Source organism: Microplitis demolitor, chromosome 6, assembly GCF_026212275.2.
Source record: "Microplitis demolitor isolate Queensland-Clemson2020A chromosome 6, iyMicDemo2.1a, whole genome shotgun sequence".
NCBI classification, from domain to species: Eukaryota; Metazoa; Arthropoda; class Insecta; order Hymenoptera; family Braconidae; genus Microplitis; species Microplitis demolitor.
The window spans coordinates 1,048,729-1,072,253 of NC_068550.1; the positions used below are offsets into that span (position 1 = coordinate 1,048,729).

The window sequence follows — 23,525 nt, forward strand, 5'->3', positions numbered from 1 at the left end:
AGCAATTCAATTAAATCAAAAAAAAAATTTCATCACTCCCAAAATCCCAATTGTTTCATCAATCACCCGTTCAAAAATTAATCCAACCAACCAACCAACAAAACATCAATCATCGGCAATCCTCAGCAGCAAAATCTCCCGCAAAATAGCGGCAATTAAACCTCAGCCAAGAGTCGCAATTAGATTTAGACACAATCCGCTGCAATATTACGTCTGAACAAAAATTCAAGGGTAAAGTTTATTTCGATACAATAAAATCCCATGTCTCCAAAGATCTTTATCTCTTGGGAACGTTACTGCGATTAAGTAACAAGCAGACACTAATTATTAAAATATTGAAATAGTAATATAATTCGGTGTTTCGTCTTTCGAAAAAATTTTAAATCTTAAATTAATAAAATGCGTGTTTTTGGGGCATATGAATAATTACATAAAAATTACATCCAAACATGCCGCGTCGTCCAGTACACATGTATACATACAAACATATATAAATATAAACATAAATATATATATATATATATATATAAACTAAATAAAAGTGAATTATAATTAGATTCTCATTAATATATTCATTTATTGATGTTTTGGTTAACAAGCCTCCAGGTTGGACCAGGTTGTGCTCAAGGTTGTGTTTTGAATCGGGAATGTGATAAAAATATATGTGTATATATATTTAATTCCATAAATGACTAATGAGAATGTAAAACTGAAGACGTTCGATGGAAAAGTATAAAAAAAAGTAATACGTTTTAATTAAATAAAAAAAAAAAAAATGTATTGGGTTGAGAAAGAGAATGTTGAACCTCCAAGTAAATAAAATTTGAGCGAAATAGATTTGAATGTTAGTATCGATAGATATCAGATGACCAGACGGGAATTGTTGGATTCAATTTTTTATTGCGACAAAAATACGAAGGACAGATAGGATGAGAAGTTAAGAGGTAAAATGTCCATAGATATGGAGGTACATATTTATATATATGTATATATTTATGTATGTATGCATGATATGGAAGTATGGATCGGACGGACTTATAGGAATGAAACGAGTTAAGTCTGGGTGTACATTTTCGAGGTTTTTTAAGGTGGGGGAGATGAACGCATCGAGTATCGCGGAGTGAGGAGGATTATGGTATAAGAGAAGCCGCAATGTGGAGGAGTCGCCAGTCAAACAAACTCTCTCTGAGATAACGTACGTGGTTCCGTGTTTTTGGGAAGCGCGTATCCAGGTGAGTAGCGGACCACTCGTATATTTTTCATTAACGGCTTTTTATTTGAATTTTTTTATTGAGGGTAGTGCGCGGCTCGAGTGTCTAGTGTGTGATGTGAAGAAATCTATACATATATATTTATATTTATGTTTATATTTATATAAATAAATAATAAATGCTAAAGGCTATAACTTTTTTTTATGTCTAGACTTGATCATGTAACGAGTGATTGTATGGAGTCGGTAGTCACGTTCAAGTTGAAGGTGTACTGCTCGTACTCATGTGGCTAGAGACCTGTTTGTGATTACACTAGTTGTATTAATTTATTAATTATTAATTTTTTTTTTTTTTTTTTTTTAATTAATTTCAGATGAATAAATTAATAAATTATTTTTTTCGGGTTTATATTCAAAGTCATTTGTAATTTTTTTTTTTCTGATATTTAAAATTAGTTGTAATTTTTTTTATAAAATTAGCAAAAAAAATTCTATGAAATTTTTGAAAAATATAATAAGTGTCAAAATTACCCTCAATAAAATATAAAATAAATTTTAGTATAAAAAATAGTAACAGTGAAATTTTTATTTTTTTAAAGGAATCGTAAGAAATGAAGCGAAAAATGTTAATAGTATTATTTGCGACACTTGCGAGTGTCAGCGCGAGTCCTTACTCAAAGATATCTGATGACAATGCCTACGGTCAGCGGATCCAGAAAAACCCAGTAGTGGGTAACGCATATGGGCAGTCGTTCGCGGCTTCATCCGCGTCTGCCCACGCGGGCGCTTACAGTTCCAGCAACAGCTTCGCCTCTGCAACCGCTCATGCTAATGCTAATGCCAACGCAGCTGCTAATGCTGATGCGTATTCTGGAAGCAATGACCAAGGGTACGAACAGCAAGCCGACTATGGACAGACTCAGTACCATGTAAGCCAACAGACCGAAAACGCTCACGGAAGTTACGACGCATCTGGATCTGGAAGTCATGCCGCGGGTGAATCTGGACACAAAGGATCACAGTATTGGTGGATGAACAACAATAGTCCATTTGATGGTCACAAGTCAAATGCCAACAGTAATAACAACAAAGATTCTGTTAATTCTGGATCAGCTTCATCAGGATCTGGTCATTTTGGAAGCAACCCATTCTTAAGCAACTCTGGATCTTCTGGATCTAGTTCCCAAACGAATTACCATGGCTCCAGTAGTGTGAGCCATGGAACAAATGCCGGACACTCAAATACTGGAAGCTCAGGACACAAATTCGATGCTTCAAAAAATCCGTTCTTCAGCAAAACTAATTCTCAAGCCCACGCTGGAGCCACTGCGTCAGCAACAGCTTCTGGTCATGGTTCAAACGTGCCACCGTCCAAAGACATTCAGGTAAATAAATTTATAAATATTAATAGCAGGCGATTAATCAGAATAAATTCGAAAGAAAAAAATAAATGATGCAACGAAATTTTTAGTTACCTCACGTATCGACGGCGTCGAAGAACGTTTTCCTGGATCAATCTATCAACCAGCAAGAGTCCGGGAACGGACTGAGCGTGACCTGCAGCGGGGAGGCGCGGATCTGCGTGCCAAAGCACCTTTGTAACGACGGGTACGTTAGCGCCAGTGTGCAAGGACTCTCCCAAGTCCGCTCAGATGTAAGTTGATTTATTTATTATTTATTATTTATAAACTTTTAAATTTTAGTTATGACTTTACCGTTTAGTTATTAATTGCTCATTCACTTCCGCGGATTTTGAATAATTTAATTTATAAAAGTTAACTTGTAAATTATTTATTATTTAACATTTTTTTTATTTATGTTTATTAATAGAATCACGTAATCGTTAATCATAATTACCTGTGTCGTAAACAATCACCTTAATGTATATAATTATTTTAGGAGACTATAAATCTTTAGGTGAAGCAGCTTTTGATATATTCAATCTCCACAGATCAAGGAAGTCCATTTTTTTTTCTTTTTTTATTTACGCGATTTTTTTTTTTTTTTTTTTCAATGTCAAATATGTCAGAATTTTTTTTTTCTAATTATTATTACACTTGAAAAATTTACGGAGAATTTTTATTTTTTTAATACCTTGGAGTAAAATTTACTTTGATATTAAAAAAATTTTGAATTTAAAAAAATTCTAATCGGAATTTGAATTCAAATAAAATCCATAATCATTTTGAATGGACTCCAGATTTTTTTTAGTGTAATATATGAAATTTATGAAAAGTAAAAAATAATTCATTAGATCATCATTTAATATCTGGTAATTTAAAAAGTTATAAACGTATTACACAATCCCATGCCCCGCGTAACGAGGGTGGGCATTTAACTTTCACACAATTTAATACCCAGTTTAAAATTTCACTGAATAATAACATACAGGATCAAATCGATGTATACATAAAACATAATATATTTATTTAATAATCAGCCCAGCAATTTAAAACCCATATATAATTACTAAATAATTTAATGACAGTCGCTGTTACATCGGAATTCGACTCTACCTATTTTTCATTTTTTTTTTTTTTATTTTCTTTTTTTACGGTCACTATTTCCAGCCTAGATAAATGAAATTTAAACGGCTTAAAAGGCCGTTTTACTTAATCTGTCTATAAAAGTACTGTCCATCTCGACGTTGGGTCGTCACTACATCCAACTAAACTCTAATATGTATAATTTAATACCACACGATTTCTTTTTTATATTTTCTATGTTTGTAATTGTGAGGTTTAAATATCCCAAGGCCAAGATTTCCCAATTTTGAAAGTTACTTAAATAAAATAACAACAAGATGAGTCGAAAAATCGTCAACTCATCAATAATATTAATTGTATATTTTAATATTTGTCGCTTCCTATCTCTATACTTTTACTGACATACGTCACTAAGTGCACTTAAGTGCTAATGATTTAATCGACAATAAATAATCAATACTCAATAAATATTATTAGCTGTATTCAGTTAATCATTATTCGATTTTTTAATTAACCACCGCGCGAATTAGCTGTCAAATAAAAAAACTTTACCGTGACTTGCTAAAAAAATATGAAAAAGGCTTTGCATAAACGCAATTGACAGGTCCTTACAAATTCAATTACAGGATAATCGATCGGGAAAAAAAAATGATAAAAATTACGACCCGCGAGTCGGCGGAGAGATCGGAGGGAAGAGAGAAAAAGAGGAGGATAAAATTGAAAATAAAAGTTTGCGAGCATTATATCGGGTTTTTATAACTCTTGATTACTCGGTTCTTGTTATTTTATTTTTATTTATCCTCCTTCGTATGTGCAAAGTGTGATAGATCGGCGAAAGTGATGTTATGTCACCGCATTCTCTGTAATATATATTTTCTTATATTATAAAATAAAAAATAAAAATCACCCGCACTATGGACTAAATTACGCAGTTATTTATTAATGATAAACGAGTATTCAAATACTAATATATATATATATATTGAAAAATTTTTAATTCAAAATAAAGTGCCTTGAACTTTAAAATTAGCCAATAAATTTAAAAATTAATAAACATAAATAAATTATTCAAACCAATTGTCTTTAATTTATTAACTTTTTACTTGTCATTATTTAGATGCTGATTTATTTATATTTAATTAATTTATTATCATTATTTGCCAATAAATTTAATTAGTATGCAAAGACAATTAAATATTATTGATTAATTTTTGCCGGGACTGAAAAGAATTTTTGTTTTTTTTTTATTTTTGTAATTAAAAAACTAAAAAAAAAAATTTTAGGCACAACAGTGCGATGTCAATCGTGAAGTTTGCTGTACTTTGTCAGCTAGCCAGCACCAGGATCAAGACCAGCATCACCAAGACCAAGTCCCAGCAGGTAGCTACGATGATTACCGCAAGACATCCGAGTCAGCTGGAGTCTACGGGTCATCACAGTCTCAAATTAATGTCAATGTCAACGATTATAACTCCCGCGACAAAGTAACCGGGGGTCTCTTCGACACAAAGTACCAACAAAGCGAATTGAGCAACAGTTTTGGAAGCAAACCCTTGGTTGGAGACACTCTCAATGGATACCTCCCACCGGACCACAGCGGCAACCCATCAGACCCAAAACCAGACTTCATTAAGCCCCAAGGTTGGTGTTTTATTTATAATTACCCAGCGTGAGTTCAATAAATCAAATTAATTACTGATCAATGATACAGATCCAGAGGAACCAACAGGACCAGGACCGATTCCGACTCACGTGCAATTGGGCTGCGCAGCGGCTTTGATTTGTGTTGAAGAAAATCTTTGTGGCATGGATGGCATGATAAATCCTTCTCCTCTGTCGCTAACCGAAGAGCAGCTTACGAGACGCGTACCATTGAGCGTAAGTTTAATATTAATTATTATATCTATTTATTTACTTTCTATTCATCGTAACCGTAAATAAAATATTTTATTTCATTTGAATATTACGCCTACTACCTGGTTCAGTAACGACCGGTAGTTAACATATTTTATACATCAATATATATAAAGTCTCTTTTATTGACCGATTGATCCCTGACCTTTTGATTTTTATGTGCAGGACTGTAAGAACCCGGACAACGGAGTGATCGGAAAATGCTGCCGCGACCCTAACTACGTTGACCCCTGGCCCACGGGCAACTTGCCGGCAAACTACTCGGGAGGATTCGACGAACAGGGATTCCCGACCTTCTTGAATATACAGAAGGCAAAGCCGACCAAGAAGCCGACTCCGACTCCAGTGAAGGGACGAGTACCGAACAAGAACGTCCAAGCTCCGACACAAAATGCGATCCCCCAGCAACCGAAACCCCAGTTCCCAGCTCCAGCAAATCCTCAGCCCAATTTTAATGTTAATGCCAATAATCAACAGCCACTGGTCAACTACCCCAATGTGCCCAACTTCCCCACCTTCCCCAAACCCTTCAACAAAAACAATTTCGTTGAATCGCCGAGTAACGCAAACCCGGTTGTCATTCCGCCTCAAGTATCGAGCTCATGCGGTGTTAAAAATTCAGTAAGTGGTCAATGCTCTTAAAACGACGGGGGGGGTTTTTTTTTTTTTAATTAAATAAAAAAAAGTTACGTAGATTTTATAATTTTATGGTGGGGTCAGACTAGAGTAATTTTTGAAATTATTTTTATAGAAAATTAAAAAAAAAAATATTTTTGTAATTTCCGAAAATTTAGAAAAAATTCAAGAATTTTATAAATTAAGCGAAAAAAAAATTTTTATGATTTAAAATAAGAAAAAATATTTTTTTATTAATTCTTTATGATTTTAATTAGCAGTAAATAATCAAGACACTCAGAGGCTAAAATAATTTTTTTATAATTTTCACTACTAGTTAAATATATCTAGACATAGCATATATTTTTATACAAAAAATAAATAAATAAATAAAAAAAAAAAATGTATTAAAAAATCCTAATTTTAAAAATAAAATTTTCTAAAAATCTCCAATACTCTGTACTCTAATATCACTAGTAATTAGTCTTATGTAATAGCGTAATGAGGTAAACAGTAATTGAGCTGTAATAACAATCCATTCTCAGTTTATGTTACATCTGAATCGACTTGGATTACCCGCTAGTATTTACAAACAACAGCGAGCATAATTATTTTTATTATTAGCGATCCTTTACATAAGTGCAAAACCAGCTGATTGTTAATCTGCTGACACGTTGCGCCATTACATCTAATTACTAATTAATAATTAATAATTATTAATGTTGAAACAAAAATATCACATATTATTTCATTTTTTATGTCGTGTTCAATCCGATCGTAATTTTTTGTCTCAACTTAATAAATTAATTATATTAAAAAAAGTGAAATTAAAAATTAGAGACGATTCTGAAATTTAAGTCAATAATTTTTGAAACTGAAAAAATCCATGGGTCAAAATAATTTTCAACTGAGTACTTTTTAAGTTTTTCTTAGCATTTCAAGTAAAAATAATTCGACTTGGAAATTTTGACACCAATAATGAAAATTTTGGACTTTTATAAGAACTTTTCAAAAACGCAATTGAAATTTTCTCTGAATTTTTTCCAAGTTCCAGAAATGATCAACTCAAATTTCAGAATTGTCTCAAATTTATAAGTTCACTATCATAAACTTTGGAGTAGACTTTTTTTAGATGGGAATAAACAATAATTGATTATTTATTGTGTTAAGGTACAACGACCGAGTAATTTAAAAGAAGAAGAAGTAGGATTTGGTGAAATACCCTGGGAAGCAATGGTACTTTACACTCCGGAAAAGAAACTCCTTTGTTCTGGAGCATTTGTGGCGCCAAATGCCGTTCTCACAGCAGCCCGTTGTCTTGATGGGTATGATATAGTAACTCTTACTCTTACCCCTCCCTTCTCCTGGAACTAGTACATAATTCAGTCTAGCTCGTTAATCCATTAATTTATTCTGTAATACTTGGCTATACATTTATATTGAGGTATTTTCATTGTAAGAAAAAAAGGCACCGTAATTACTAAAGATTTTATTATTATTATTACAGATACCAGCCCCAGGATATTTCCGTAAAAGCGGGAGAGTGGAAATTGGGATACGAATTAAAACACGAAGAGCCTTTGCCATTTGAAATAGTCAAAGTCGCATCGATTGTGCCACATCCTGGATACTTGCCTGGGAGCTCGGCTCATGATGTTGCGATACTTTATCTTGAGCACGATGTCCATCTTGACAGACATGTCGGTACTATTTGCTTGCAAGATCAATCGCAACAGTCTTACATTCCCCAAGGTGCTAAGTGCATTTCTACTGGATGGGGCAAACACATTTTGCAAGGTAATTTTATTTGTTGCAACCATCTGTCATTTTTTTCTAATAATAATAAATTGTGTGTTGTGAACTTTAGCTCACTTGGCGGGAGCGATAATGCACTCGGTGCAAGTCGACGCAATCGAGGAAAACGAATGCCGGCAACGGATTTCAAACGCCGAGGAGCAGATTGAGGTGGACGACTCGTTGGTCTGCGTCAAGCCACATCAGCAGAGGAATAATATGTGCCAGGTTGATTTGGGTGGTCCGTTGGCTTGTGAACGCAGTGATGGTACTTATGAGATAGTCGGGGTTTATACTCAAGATACTGGATGTCTACCAACTAATCAAGTTGCTACTTTTGCTTTGATTGATGTTCCATGGGTTAAATATATGTTACAAAGTCCACCTCAAATAAAATTACAACCTGAACCTTATCCACCTGCACAACAACCTCAACAACCTTATGAACCTGTTCAACCTCAACAACCTCAGCAACCTTATGCACCAGCACAACAACCTGAACCTTATGCACCAGCTCAACAACCTGAACCTTATGCACCAGCCCAACTTAAACCTTACACACCTACTCAACCTAAACCTTATGCACCACCTTACAAACCTGTATTTGATTCACCTGCACAACAACCTGCACCTCCTGTACCAGGACCATCTCAACCTCGACCTTATAAACCAGCCAATTTACCTTTTGTACCAGCCCAAAAACCACGACCATTTGCACCAGCAGATTCCCAGCAACCAGAACCTAGCCAACAACCTTATTATTACGAACCACAAAACAACCAACCATGCGATTGTCAGCAAAGCAATTTACCGCCTTACGACAATCAATACCTACCTCCCGTTTAAGGGCTGACTGAACCTCTTAAAATTTATTAACCTTAAGTTCTATTATTATTTTAATTATTATTATTATTAAATTAGTCATGTAATTGTATAGATTAACACTCGTGTAAACTAAAAGTTAATATACTTATCATTTATTTAAACTTTATTGTATTCACTTTTATTAAAAACTTTAATACGTTCGTAATTAAAAAATTATTTACTGTGATAAAAAAACTTTTTAATTCGCCTTAAATTTATCAGAAAAAATTTATTATCACCCACTCATTCATTTAATTACGTGTCATATAATTAATTAATTAATTAAATAAATAAATAATTTACAAGAGTCCCTGGCGCTTCAGATCTTCGTAAGTCTTCCGGTTGACGACATTACCAAGAGAATCTTCAAACTCTTCCTCTTGCTCTGGCTGCCACCTCTCCGCCTGCTTCTGGGCCTTGAGTTTCTCCCAGAGGGCGAGCGCGTCTTCAATCTGGGTGACGTTGGCGAAGTGCGCGGTGTTGGGGATACCCAGACATCGCATACCATGGGCGTGTCTCCACTCAGCAAAGTGTCTTTGGAAAGCCTTGGGACCTTTGTAAGTAAAATTACCGCAGATCTCGCAGTTGTAACTGATGTTGAGTCCGTGCAATTTGTAGAGCCAGTAAGGAATGGGTTTTCCGTCCCAGCCTAGAGGCAAATTCTTGGGATTATAAGGAACCTCATTGTCGTCTTCTTCCTCAGACTCGGAAGCACTGGCCTCTGCGTCAGAGTCTCCGCGCTCGCCTTCAGTTCGCGCCTGCTTCCGCTGAACGTTTTCTTTAGTTGCGACCCGCTGAGTCGAGACTATCTCAGCAAGACGATAAACCTGGGCCTCAAGACAAGCGACTTCCTTTTGCTTGGCCACGTCCTTGCCCTTTCCTGCCTTCTTATTCTTATTCTTCGCAAGTAAGTTCGGGTCCAGCGAAGCCTCGCCCTTGGTACTGAACAATCTCTGGGCTCGTTCCTCTAAAGTCCCACCGCATTTGAGTCCCAGTGCCATCAGCGCGGACTTGAGTCGATCAAGACCCAGAGAAGCCAACTCTTCCCAGGAAGAAAAAGCTGACAGATCTAGATGCGCTCCGACATTGGTCAGAGCACTGCCGGTTTCTTTTGGCCAACCCGGGAAATTATTCTGCTCCCACTGGACCTCGAACTCTTTTCTCGCTTCCTCCAGGTCAGTGTTCAGGTTGTGCAGGGGCTTGATGCGCTCGATGTAGTCCGAGAGGTAGGTCAGCAAGGCGTCGAGGTACCGACGATAGTCAGCGTTCTTACGCTCCCGTGGAATATCGAACAAGTGGTCGAAGGTTGATAAATATGTTATGTAATCAATCTTTTCAATACCTTTTAAGTTTATGTACTTCTCGTAGCACTCGTGGAGGTCTAGATACTTGCCGTAGCCCTCTTCGTCGGTGAATTCTATCCAATTAGCGAGTTCTTCTGTTGGATTCTCTCGCATTTTCGCTAGTTCTTCAAATTCTACGGACATCGGAACGCTGATTTCATTGGGGTGCCGCCGGTAGAAGTCTTTTATTGATTTTAAACGGGCGTAGAACTCGGAAAATTCATTTGGACCTGACAGCGCTTGGACCTAAAATATTATCAACTTATTAAGACAATAATTAAAAATGAAATGTTTAATTTATTGAATTACAATTTAAATAGTTTTTGGATTTTTTGTAAAATGATAAATTATAAAAAAAAAAAATATTTGAAAAAATTGCACTTGTAGTTTTTTTAATTTTCTACATGTGCATATTTTTATTTTTTATTTTTTTTGTCATTGACTTGAAAAAAAAATTAAAAAAATATTAATTGTCTGTTGCAAAATACAAATTTAAAATTATAAATAAATGGAGTAAATTAATAAAATAAAATTTTGAAAAAATGCACATTTAAAAAATTTTAAAAATAAATAAGTGCATTTTTTGTAAATATTTTTTTTTTTTTTTATTATTAACTCTATTTATTTATAATTTTAAATTTGTCTGTCTGCTGGGTTCATAATCGTCTCATGTCTGCTGCGCTCACATTTACTGTAGTCTATTATTAGTAAATAAATAAATAAATTTAAATAAATACTTACTTCTTCTTTACGCTGACCATCTTTATCTTCATATAAATCTTGTAATTGCATTGCACAGTCCATGTATTGTTGTAACAACATTTTTAAACGATGCTCTGAATTAATACTGTCCCGATGTCCTGGTTTTTTGTGAAGTAATTCCTTTACCATCGCGTCCATCAGCCGCTCACGTTCCTCGTGATAACGACGTTGTTGTTCTAATAGAGTTTCCATTGTTTATTCTATTAATTAATTAATTAATTAATAAACAAACAACCGACGACACTGAATGTTGATCCAGTGCCAGATCCAAGTCCGGTTTAAATTAGAGGTTATGAATTTTTAAAGTCTGATTTTCATCAACGTTGGTAATATAGAAATTCATATATTTATCATATATTGATAATGTATAATACATATTTATACTATATATTTATATATTTGTTTCAGGCTTAGATTTAGAAATTTATGAATTCCCGCGCAAAAAGTTGAGGTTATTTTTAGTTGTTTACTAAAAGTGTATGAATTAAATTGTTAAAATTAAAATATATGACAATAATAAGAGTTAATTATATATATATGTATATATGGTAATTGATTATTTAATTGTTGATATAATGAAGAGTTCAAGTAAATAATTAATTGTTGGGGGAAAAATGTCAAGTTTTAAAAGCAGAGAATTTAAAGGAAATAAAAGTAAATTAATAAATAAAAGTAACGAAGAAAATTTTAATTGCTCATTAGACACTAGTGTAATTAATAAATTATTGTGTGAGGAAACTCCCAAGAGGGTCAATAATAAAAGAAAAAATATTGACGATAGTTTTGAAATTTATGATTCAGATGATTTTTGTTCACCGGAAATTAAATTTGGTTTGTTTTATTAAATTAATTAATTAATTAATTAAACAGTCAACTAATTAATTTTCAATTGTTCTAGAACCGGGAGTCAAATTCGAATTGAATTCAAATCAAAAAATTGTTAAGGTTCCGTTGAAAAATCCGCTTTGATGCATTTTATTGTAAGTTTATTTTAATTGATTTATTTACTTATTAGATATTTAATTAATTAATTTTTTTTTATTTTTTAGGATCAGCAGTTGAGTGGAAATTAAATTTTAGAAGAAAAAATTGATAGTTCTAGTAGAAATTAAATAATTAATTAAAAATGCCGCCAAAAAGACAATCGACTTATGTGAGTTCGGATGATGATGTATCAAATTTGGGTACGCGAGAAACTAGAAGCCGGTGCAACAGAGGTTCAGTTACAAAAAGTCCGTCGAAGACTAAAAAAATAACAAACGAACCGGAGAAGCCTAGAGAAGGCGGCATAATTGTCAAAATACGCAGGTCAACTGAGCAGAGTCAGTACAAATGTGAAATTGCGGAACGCAGAGCCTCGCTGAGGACCAGCATCAGCACGCCGATGAGGTACCGGGACGTGAGCACATCCCAGAGTCCGAGCTCCAAGAGCCCCAAGTACAAAACGAGATCAGCCTGCGCGATGGCTGACAAAATGTCGGGGTTGAAAATCTCTGAGGACAAAGAGAACAAATCTGATGATGATCTAGACAGTAGTCTGGAGTTATTTCAGCCGAAAATGCGAAGAACTCAGCGCGCGATGACTCCAAGTAAAATAACTCAACTGCTGGAGGAAGCGCCAGAGACTCCACGACTCCGTGGGTTGAGGACTCCTGTGAAAAAAGCTGCGGCGACTCCCAAGAGATTGAAGGAAATTGTCGAGGAAGCGACACCTCAACGTAAATCAAAGGCTCCAGCAACTCCCAAGTCTGCAAAAGCTCCAGCGACTCCTAAGTCTGCAAAAGTTTCAGCGACTCCTAAAGGAACTCCACGTAATTTACGATTCTTGACTCCGTCAATGCAATCGCGAACTGCTGGAATATCAAAACCCGTTACCGTTTTAGAAAAAGCTCGAGCGCAGTTACACGTGTCCGCGGTTCCCAAAAGTTTGCCCTGCAGAGACCAGGAGTTCAATGACATCTTTATGTTTCTGGAAAAGAAAATAACCGACGGAAGTAGCGGGTGCATGTACATCAGTGGAGTTCCCGGTACCGGGAAGACCGCAACCGTAAATGAAGTTATCCGGTGTCTGCGTAAATTAACTCACGATAATCGACTGCCTGCATTTCAGTGCGTGGAGATAAACGGAATGAAGCTATCCGAACCCAGACAAGCTTACGTCCAGATACTGAAGCAGCTGACTGGTAAAAGCACCACCTGGGAAGAGGCCCACAAGGCCCTGGACAAAAGATTTGCTGGAAAAAGATCCAAAGGGGACAAAGACTCCATCACGCTGCTGGTGATTGATGAACTGGACGTACTCTGCAACAAAAGGCAGGACGTCGTCTACAATTTACTGAACTGGCCTTCTCAGCAAGCTGCGCAGTTGGTCGTCATCACCATCGCCAACACCATGGATCTGCCCGAGCGCGTGCTGATGAGTCGCGTCACTTCTAGATTGGGGTTGACAAGATTGACCTTCCAGCCCTACAACTTCAAGCAGCTCCACGAGATCGTCATCACCAGACTGAACGAATCCGACGCTTTCAAGAGCGACGCGATTCAGTTAGTAGCCAGGAAAGTCGCCGCAGTTTCGGGGGACGCGAGGCGCGCACTGGATATCTGCCGACGCGCAACTGAAATCGCGGAGATGCAGGAGTCCAAGGTCGTGGGTATTTCGCATGTCAATGAAGCTCTCACGGAAATGATTGCCAGTGTTAAAGTACGCGCTATCAAACATTGTTCGGAAATGGAACGTGTTTTTCTTCAGGCTGTTTGCGCTGAAATAACGCGCACTGGAGTTGAAGAAACAACTTTTATTAATGTTTATAAACAACTTGAAGCTCTATGTTCCTTTGAAGGTTTGAAGCTTTTACTTTTTATTGTCCATCAAATCGCTGGTGTGTGATAACGTTTTTTTTTCATGCTCCAGGTGTTGCGAGTCCTAATATTACTCAGGCACTGGGGATCTGCAATCGTCTGAGTGCGTTCCGATTGATTATTTGCGATGAGCCACGATGCGATATCATGCAGAGATTGTTCCTCAATGTCTCCAGTGATGATGTTCACTACGCGTTGCAGAATGTTGACCTATAATTTTATTATTATTTTTTTTCTAATTGTTAATTTGCTAAATCTTTACTTTACACCTCGCATTGACAATTGTTTAAATTTTTTATGATAGTTTGTAGTTACGACACTAATTTATGACTTATTATTATTATTTTTTTTGTTAGTTAGCGATTTATTATTATTTTTCCGGTCATTCAATGAATTTTCGTACGTAAAAAAAATATGACTGATTTTTGTAAAAAGAATAAAATAAATATTTTTCATTAATAGTAATTATATAAATTTTTTTTTCTAATTATATGATAAATATAGAGAAAATAAGGGAAGTTGGGCAGCTTAGAATATTTATAAATTGTTTTTTTTACAAATTTATTTTTTTTTTTATAGATCGGTGGTATGTTAATTAGTAGTGGGGTAATTTTCAAAAGAATATTTCAGTGACTTTCAAGCTGACATCATTTTAACCCTCGACTTGACGTTAACAGCTTTTAGGCGATAAAAAAAAAACTTTAATTTTTAATACTTCAATTTTTACTTGAAAATAACTAAATACTCAGAATACAATTAAGGTCTCACATACATCATTGTTCTGTTGTCACGGTAATAGGTAACATTGTTATAAGTCACAGAATCATTAACACGGATGGAATTATTACCAATAAGTATAACATTATCGTCAGTATCGCATTTAACTGTGAAACTTTGCGGATCATTAGGCATGTTTTCAACAATATATTTATGACCATTGTAATTAAAAGTCTGTTTCTTGTCTTTGTACATTAAACGTACGAAATGTTTCTTGTTGGGTCGCATGTACCATTTAAAAGATACAGGTTTACCCGTAGGTATTATGATAAAATCTTTCTTCCAGGAAAGATCACCCAAATTATCAGCCCAGTGCTTGATAGTACTAGACCAACCCGTCCATTCAAAACGCAAAGGAGACGAACTCAAGTTATGAATTTGATAAATAGATTCCAGTCCAACAAATGTAATGACTCCTACTTCAGTGATCTTGTAGTTGATGTCTCCGGCGGACTTAATGTGACAATCCCTTTTCCAAAACATAACCTGATTTTCCAGAGTCAATTGTCCGATATAATTACTATTCGAATAATCATTGTCACAATCACTATATACATAGGTGGATTCGTCAAGAAGCATATACGTACTATTTTCTAGGCTCACTATGATACCTGCCTCTTCGCTAGCGGCATTCCAATTTTCATAATCTTTGAGCCTACTGTCATCAACAACATAAATTTTTCGCATGTTCATAATACTTGTAGCGAATGGATTGCATTTTAATCGCTGCTCAGTGTCACAAATCTCTAAGCAAGAGGTCGGAATACCAGGCATCTGTATCCGCAAGGAAAACATAAGTTTATCTGTTTTGAAATTACCGAACCCAATAGAAGGTATAAGATGACAACCCGTTTCACCCTTTATATCCAACCAATTAAAATTGAATTTTATTTTACCTTCCGAACTGATCAAACCATGGAGAACAAAATCTATATTCGGATGCATTAATATCGAGACTATTTTCTTGACAACATCATAATAATTACCGGGTATTTTGAGTTCCGAATAAACAGAAGCATAGAAATCTGGATATTTTATTTGAGCAACAACATCTTTGAGGTAATAGCTGTAATCAATATGGAGAACATTTCTCGTCGGGTGAACAGTGAAAGCTGAACCATCTTGTCGTATACCATCTAGCATCACGTGATCACAATAATCGTTATTTATTGTAGAATTAAAGACGTATAGTGCGCCACTGTTGACATCATGCATATAATCAGTAGTATTGTTGATGTAATTTGTCAGCAAACGCGGCGTTGATAGATTTAGCAATTTTTTGTACTTATTTTTATCAAAACGACCGTTTGAATTTGGGTAAATAGATTTTATTGATGGAATTTCGGGTATTAATTTACATATTGTGCTGTGACTGATCATAAAACTGTCATCATCCGGGTATATCAATCTATGCATTGAAAGTAATGTCGCCGATGCCGCTATTACATCTTCATTTTCTCCCAAAGTTTTAATGTTATTATCTATCAAATGATTAACACGTTTTACTATGTCATTAATAACACGCGAGTATTCCCTAGAGTTTTTGGGAATATTATTAACATTACGTAATAATTTAATGCCGAATTCGGATAGTTTAATGCATTTACTTTGTAGGTTGTTCTCACTTAAACGCCAATGAGCTTCATCGTTAACGGAATTATAATTGTAGTTACTTAAAATTTCTTTATCAATATCAGTTAAATTGTAATCGTCAATATAAAAATGTTTCAATCTACTTTTGATGTTTAATAAATTCTGGTTTCTTTGTGATATATCAATTTTTGCGATCATCGATCTAATGTTACTGTTTGACAATGTTTTCTTTATTGTAAGTAATTCTCTATTTTTATCACCTAATGGTGTATTTTGCTGTTCCACTTTTCCTTGTAGGGTTTGTATTTCTCTATTTTTATCACCTAATTGTGTATTTTGCTGTTCCACTTTTCCTTGTAGGGTTTGTATTTCTCTATTTTTATCACCTAATTGTGTATTTTGCTGTTCCACTTTTCCTTGTAGGGTTTGTATTTCTCTATTTTTATCACCTAATTGTGTATTTTGCTGTTCCACTTTTCCTTGTAGAGTTTGTATTTCTGTATTCTTATCGCCTAATTCTGTATTTTTCTGATCCAATTTTCCTTGTAGGGTTTGTAATTCTCTATTTTTATCACCTAATTGTGTATTTTGCTGTTCCACTTTTCCTTGTAGGGTTTGTATTTCTCTATTTTTATCACCTAATTGTGTATTTTGCTGTTCCACTTTTCCTTGTAGAGTTTGTATTTCTGTATTCTTATCGCCTAATTCTGTATTTTTCTGATCCACTTTTCCTTGTAGAGTTTGTATTTCTGTATTCTTATCGCCTAATTCTGTATTTTTCTGATCCAATTTTCCTTGTAGGGTTTGTAATTCTCTATTTTTATCACCTAATTGTGTATTTTGCTGTTCCACTTTTCCTTGTAGAGTTTGTATTTCTGTATTCTTATCGCCTAATTCTGTATTTTTCTGATCCACTTTTCCTTGTAGAGTTTGTATTTCTGTATTCTTATCGCCTAATTCTGTATTTTTCTGATCCAATTTTCCTTGTAGGGTTTGTAATTCTCTATTTTTATCACCTAATTGTGTATTTTGCTGTTCCACTTTTCCTTGTAGAGTTTGTATTTCTGTATTTTTATCGCCTAATTCTGTATTTTTCTGATCCACTTTTCCTTGTAGAGTTTGTATTTCTGTATTCTTATCGCCTAATTCTGTATTTTTCTGATCCAATTTTCCTTGTAGGGTTTGTAATTCTCTATTTTTATCACCTAATTGTGTATTTTGCTGTTCCACTTTTCCTTGTAGAGTTTGTATTTCTGTATTCTTATCGCCTAATTCTGTATTTTTCTGATCCACTTTTCCTTGTAGAGTTTGTATTTCTGTATTCTTATCGCCTAATTCTGTATTTTTCTGATCCAATTTTCCTTGTAGGGTTTGTAATTCTCTATTTTTATCACCTAATTGTGTATTTTGCTGTTCCACTTTTCCTTGTAGAGTTTGTATTTCTGTATTTTTATCGCCTAATTCTGTATTTTTCTGATCCAATTTTCCTTGTAGGGTTTGTATTTCTGTATTCTTCTCTTCTAATTGTGTATGTAGCTGTTTGGTTTTAGTCGTTAATTTAATTTGTGTGGTTAATAATTCATCTTTTACTTTCGATAATTCCTTTCGTTTTTCCGATAATTCTAATTTCAGATCCTCTAATTCATGATTATTACTTGATGATTCTTCTGCTATAGTTTCATGAAATTGTGTCTGGTTGTGAATAAATAGCAACCCTCCTATTATAATCACTACTAAGAATGATAAGAAAACCGATGTTGATGAATTATGTGGTTTATCGTTCATAATTAGATTACTTGATGCGTTTATTTTTATTTATTATGAGCGCGATTATTTTCTAATAGTTCTATTCTATTATAGAACTATTGATTGATATGACTATTTGTTTCATAGCTGTAGCACATTTACAAATGCACTTCGAATAATGATGTACTCACGGATATGAGTTCTTAGTACTCCTTGGCATAACTATCATAAACCATTAGTTATCAATAAATCATTACTTAAACATGAGTCACATATTTTTGCAGTAACAATATAAAACTCATAAAATTCAAATTCAAACTAATCGTGATAAGTAATTTTATTTGTCATCAGAAATATATAACAAATTGTATTGTTGCTAATAATATAAAAACTTTCTTTTTCATGGCACCAAGGATTGTATTTAGGATTGTATTTAGACAACCATAGAAGCTCATACTCGACTCTCCTCTTAACCGGCTGCTCCATTCATTGTGCATCAGCTGAAGGATGGTACTGTTACCTGATGATGTTAAGGGTTTTTTCCGTGGAACGGTCTTACGACCCAGGACTTGCTATTTTGCCGACGTAAGAGATGCTCAGTTTTATTGGGGTCCCTAGCCAATTTTTTTTCTTTTAATTATTTGGGAATTTTAAATTAAAATGAGATAATTAACTATTATTTCCCTGTTTTATTATGAATAATAATAATAATTTTTTAAATTATGAATTATAATCAATTTTTAATTTTTTTTTTTTCATTATTAATTTGTCTTTCTATAAATCGGTGATATTTCAATTTTTAGTGAGGTAAAATGGTCATAAATTAATTTTGATGATTTAAAGATGTATATTTATAGCTTAAGAAGTTGTGATGACGTAAATCATTAATGTCGTTTCAAAGCTGAGACCTATAATTAGAATTACGTTGAACTTGTGTTGTCATTAGCATTATAAGTAATCGAAGGTTCTGGCGCGCGCATTAATTTCGAGTTACAACAAATTTAACAGTAAAATTTACTAAAAGATTCCAATTTATTTTACAATTTAGTGCGAGAGAGCTTAAAAATGGAAAGTGAGTTTGAGACAAGAATTTTAAAATTGTACGAAGAAGGAAAGCACGAAGAAATAATTGAACTGAGTAATTTTGCGGAGTGTGATGAGGTGAGAAGATTGCTGTGGGTATGGCCGAGCTTCAATGATTTGAAGTGGCTGAAAAAAATTATAACAGATTTAAAGTTTAAGGGAATAGTTAGCGTTGGTTGCGGCACTGGGCTTCTGGAATGGATTATTCAACAATATTTAAGTGAGTTAATTACTTCAATAAAGAATTTTTATTTCTAAGCCAAATATTCAATTAAAAGTTTCAAAAATTTTTTTTTATTAAGTTTTAATTTGAATATTTAATTAAAACTTTCGGTTAAATATTGCTGCATGCCTTAAACGCGAAGCGGAGAGCTAGCGTTCTACTATCACCAGAAAAAAAACGAAATTCACTCAGCTTAATTCATTTCTACCAACTTTATACCACACATATGGTAAAGAAAATACACTTATCGCAAGAGAACATTTCAATTAATAATTCTGAGGCAGTTATATATAGGTTCATGTATTTGGACTGTTATTAAAACAAAGGGAATTGAAAAATTTTATCTTGGACGCCAGTTAGTCTGTACGTATGTGAGCACGATATCTCTTTAAAAACTTAATGAATCACTTTGATTTTTTGTAACGCATAGAATAATTTTCTTGACAAAAAATTGAAATTTCTTTACATTATTGCAAAAGAATAGAAGATTAAGATATCTGGAAATAAATTTGGGTTTCTTCGATTAAGAAAATGAGTTTGAATAAAATTTTCAAATTATTTCTCCAAAAATACATGAGATTAACAATTTTGAATAGCATAATTTCGGGTAGTAAGAATGTACAATTATTCTAAGAGTTTTTTTTCTCTGGTAATTGTGTTTTTAGCTGCTCGACAATTTCGATTAATAATTTTCTTCGTATGGTTAATAATTCTTCTGCTACATATGATAATTCCTCCATTTTTTAAAAATAATTCTAATCTTCAGATGTCACAGACAGGGTTGTTATGTAAAGACTTGTATCTCTTAGACTGTAATCAAATAGTTTCATCATTAAGATAAATAGTAACACTCCAATTAAACTGAATACTACGACTATTATGAGACACCATATTAATAAATTATATAATTTATCGTCCATGATTAGAATATTCGTTGCGTTTTATTTGAAATTTTTGTGAGCGCAACTATATTCTATAATAAAGTTATCAAATAATTTGAGTATTTTGTGTCATCAATGTGGCTCATTTACCATATGTACTTTGAATAACGAAGCACTCACTGACATGATTAATTAGTACTCTTTGGCATAAGCTATCATAAGACATTAGTCATCAATAAATTACTACTCAAATGTTAGACATATATTTTAGGAGCAATAATCATGAGACATAAAAGTATAAGTAAATAAAATATTAATATTTTTTTTTTTTTTCAGATTGTGATGTGATTGGAATAGAAGTGGATGAACCATGGTGGCAAAGTAAATATTCACCGCGATGTTATTTAAACAAAATAGTATTTACTTCAAAAAAAAATCCCGCAAATATTCCCCCGGATTACGCACTTTTATTTTGCTACTTCAATAACAGCGTGGCATTTGAAAGCTACTTGACCAATTACTCTGGTGAATTAATTCTGGTAATAGGTCCCGCGAAGGGCACGAACCGTCACACGGACCCGCTGCCCTTCGATGAAAAATTTGCAGCTTTGAAGTGGAAGTTACATGACTTCAAGAAACTGGACAACGGCATCGACTTGATCGCGGCCTACATTCGAATGTAAAATGATTCTCAATCTAAATATTTAACTCGCTGTGAAAAAATACTCGAGATGAGGGAAAATACTTTAGATCAAAGAGACTGTAATATGACAATATAAATGACGTGGGCTCATTTGAGTTTGAAAAAAAAAATTTTTTTTCAGCAAAACTTGTTGGAGACAGTAACGGTTTCTTTGCTCAAAACTCATCTCAGTAACAAGAGTAAAGCACGCCGACGGGTGATGTTTGCAAATCATTAACTGTACAGTCAAGAACATGCTGCTCTCTAGTACCGACTATAAGTATAACTATAACTATACCTTCTACTGGCTTCTATTGCTGCAGCACATATCAACTACAAGTATAGTCTTAACACACTTGGCTTAGTTTCAAGTTTTCAAGGCAAGAGCACATTTATATATACACAAGTTCCTTCTGCCACTGCCTAGGCTTTTGTATATGTCTCTTTTCTATTCGGTTTATTACTTTTACTCCTTTTATATTTTTTGTACCAATAAAATTTAAATGGACAGGGTCGATACTCAATTCAGACATTCAATTCCTGATGACATGTTTTTTTTTAGATTTTTCTATTTATTTGGAAATTTAAAATGCCAATGGTTAAGTTTTGGTGAAAAGATTATTATAATGATTTTTTAAAGCTAAAAAATAGAAGTATTCATAATTTTTGAGAGACATAGGTTAAAAGTTGCCGTAAGATGGAATGAAGTTTTAATTAAAGGACCGATTGAAGTTTGATCTTTTTTTTTTAACTAATAAGTGGAGCCTCATCTTAGGGCAAGTCAGATATAAAACCTGCGTTGCCGTAAGATGGAATGAAGTTTTCATTAGGGGTCCAGTTGAAGATTAGAACATTTTTTCAAACTAATAAATGAAGTCTCATCTTACGGCAAGATAGAGATTAACATAATTTGCCGTAAGGTGGAATGAAGTTTTCATCAATGGCCCAATTGAAGTTTGATCTTTTTAACTAATAAGTGGAGCCTCATCTTACGGCAAGTCAGATATAAAACCTGCGTTGCCGTAAGATGGAATGAAGTTTTCATTAGGGGTCCAGTTGAAGATTAGAACATTTTTCAAACTAATAAATGAATTCTCATTTTACGGCAAGATAGAGATTAACATAATTTGCCGTAAGATGGAATAAAGTTGGTAATTATACTTCCGTATTAAAAAGTAAAATTATTAATATGTAGTATGATTATTAAATTATATTAGACAATAAAAATAAAAAAAATATAGTAATTTAGTTAGTCGTTAACTAATAAAATCCCTTTTCCCAAAGGATGAGATAAAAATACTAAAGTAATGAACCCTTGTTGGTTCGCACGAATTTCCTGATCCTGTTAACTGGATCATCCACACACGTATAATTTAAGATACCAAACTACCAAACTAAACCATGCTTTGTATTCACATATATAAACTCATAGCTCAGTTATGATTATACATTATATATATTATGCTGGTCTATTATTTCTAGAGTATGCATATGAACCGTCAAAATGATCGCCGGCTCTGAGCGAGGGACAGGGAGAATGAGAGGGAGGGTCTCTTCTCCAGAGCATACACGATTCGTAACGCAAGGCCACAGTATTTACATATGCATAACCTAATTTGTATGGTATCGTATCACCAACTAGGGAAGATATCACTCGCGCATATCCCACAGGACTCTTTTCGTATCCAAATCGTATTAGTCGACTACGGCACTTGGCTTATTCCTAATCGCCGATTCATACGCGACAAAATTGTTTAAATATGACAGATGGTGTTTTTTCTTCGCACGAGACCTCAGACCGAAAAATAAAAATTACTGAACTAAAATTCCCAGGCATTTAACGCCGATTTTACCGCGGCCCCATCGTTAAAATTTAAAAACCACGAAGCAAAAAATTCCAAGCAAACGCGTGGGGGGGTTGAGTTTACGTTCAGTTGTGGGTGCGCTGCCCGAAAAATCACAGCCGATGGTTACTTTTATGCCCCGTAATTACACATTTTTGTAGCATTCTCTGTTTCAAAGTCTGGCTGCATATCTGCTACTCAGAGCTCGGAGCTGGTTCTTGTGAGTTCCCCAAATACTAACTCGCTAAATTTACTCTCGAAAAATAAATCAGTCACTGCTAAACTTGTAGTTTTAAAAATTTATTTGTAAAATTTAAATTCACTAATGACTCAGTGAAAATACACTTCTTTATTTTTAGGAAGTCTACTAATTTTTTCACTTATCAGGTTTTCCCACGACCTCAGTCTACGACACTGTCCTGAGGGCGTCTGGTGCCCGGCAAACGCCTTCGGATAATTTCGGAACTCTCGAGGATAAAAAAATGTGAATACTCTTGACCGGTGAAACAAAAAGTCTGTTTAAAAATAGTAAAAATCCCTTACAACATCATTTAGCATTTCGGTTGTCGAAGACTGAAATTAGTTAAGTTAGTCACGGAATAGTTCATAACTATCCACTTGTTACGCTTGCGGTCACGAATCCTCTTCTCGGTCATCTTCTCTTCCGACAAAAATACTTGGATTAATTGATAACCAATCGCCATTATGTCTTTTTTACAAGACCCATCCATAAGTATCTCAATGGATTGCTCTCTATAATTATAAACCAGAAGTAACATGCTAAGTGTTTACTGTTAAATTATCTTTCGTCAAAATAAATATATATAGATCTGAGAACTGAGAATTAAG

At 34.1% G+C, this 23,525-nt stretch overlaps 5 protein-coding genes across 5 annotated transcripts; 3 read left to right on the top strand and 2 right to left on the bottom strand.

Annotated features, from left to right (window-relative positions):
• Positions 1 to 1,154: 1,154 nt before the first annotated feature.
• On the top strand, positions 1,155 to 9,012 carry LOC103575657 (serine protease-like protein). Its single transcript, XM_008555512.3, has 9 exons — positions 1,155 to 1,232; positions 1,810 to 2,595; positions 2,682 to 2,864; positions 4,980 to 5,337; positions 5,408 to 5,574; positions 5,776 to 6,231; positions 7,396 to 7,550; positions 7,733 to 8,022; positions 8,093 to 9,012. Exons 2-9 carry the CDS (start codon positions 1,822 to 1,824, stop codon positions 8,863 to 8,865), a joined length of 3,156 nt encoding a protein of 1,051 aa, XP_008553734.1. The 5' UTR covers positions 1,155 to 1,232; positions 1,810 to 1,821; the 3' UTR covers positions 8,866 to 9,012.
• Positions 9,013 to 9,092: 80 nt separating this feature from the next.
• Positions 9,093 to 11,271, bottom strand: LOC103575658 (splicing factor 3A subunit 3). The gene is made up of 2 exons (XM_008555513.3): positions 10,968 to 11,271; positions 9,093 to 10,472 (listed from the first exon to the last, which is right to left on the bottom strand). Exons 1-2 carry the CDS (start codon positions 11,178 to 11,180, stop codon positions 9,183 to 9,185), a joined length of 1,503 nt encoding a protein of 500 aa, XP_008553735.1. The 5' UTR covers positions 11,181 to 11,271; the 3' UTR covers positions 9,093 to 9,182.
• On the top strand, positions 11,251 to 14,287 carry LOC103575659 (origin recognition complex subunit 1). The gene is made up of 5 exons (XM_008555514.2): positions 11,251 to 11,314; positions 11,397 to 11,819; positions 11,887 to 11,968; positions 12,038 to 13,828; positions 13,900 to 14,287. The coding sequence occupies exons 4-5, from the start codon at positions 12,115 to 12,117 to the stop codon at positions 14,061 to 14,063; spliced, it is 1,878 nt and encodes a 625-aa protein (XP_008553736.1). The 5' UTR covers positions 11,251 to 11,314; positions 11,397 to 11,819; positions 11,887 to 11,968; positions 12,038 to 12,114; the 3' UTR covers positions 14,064 to 14,287.
• Positions 14,288 to 14,535: 248 nt separating this feature from the next.
• On the bottom strand, positions 14,536 to 18,079 carry Odv-e66-3 (putative envelope protein ODV-E66-3). The gene is given in 2 exon segments (NM_001414789.1): positions 14,536 to 17,452; positions 17,579 to 18,079. Coding segments are annotated over 2 exon segments (3,273 nt in total). The 5' UTR covers positions 18,003 to 18,079; the 3' UTR covers positions 14,536 to 14,603.
• A 79-nt stretch (positions 18,080 to 18,158) lies between these two features.
• On the top strand, positions 18,159 to 22,047 carry LOC103575661 (uncharacterized). The gene is made up of 4 exons (XM_008555517.3): positions 18,159 to 18,294; positions 18,377 to 18,548; positions 19,012 to 19,266; positions 20,487 to 22,047. Exons 3-4 carry the CDS (start codon positions 19,029 to 19,031, stop codon positions 20,831 to 20,833), a joined length of 585 nt encoding a protein of 194 aa, XP_008553739.1. The 5' UTR covers positions 18,159 to 18,294; positions 18,377 to 18,548; positions 19,012 to 19,028; the 3' UTR covers positions 20,834 to 22,047.
• The last annotated feature ends 1,478 nt before the right edge of the window (positions 22,048 to 23,525 follow it).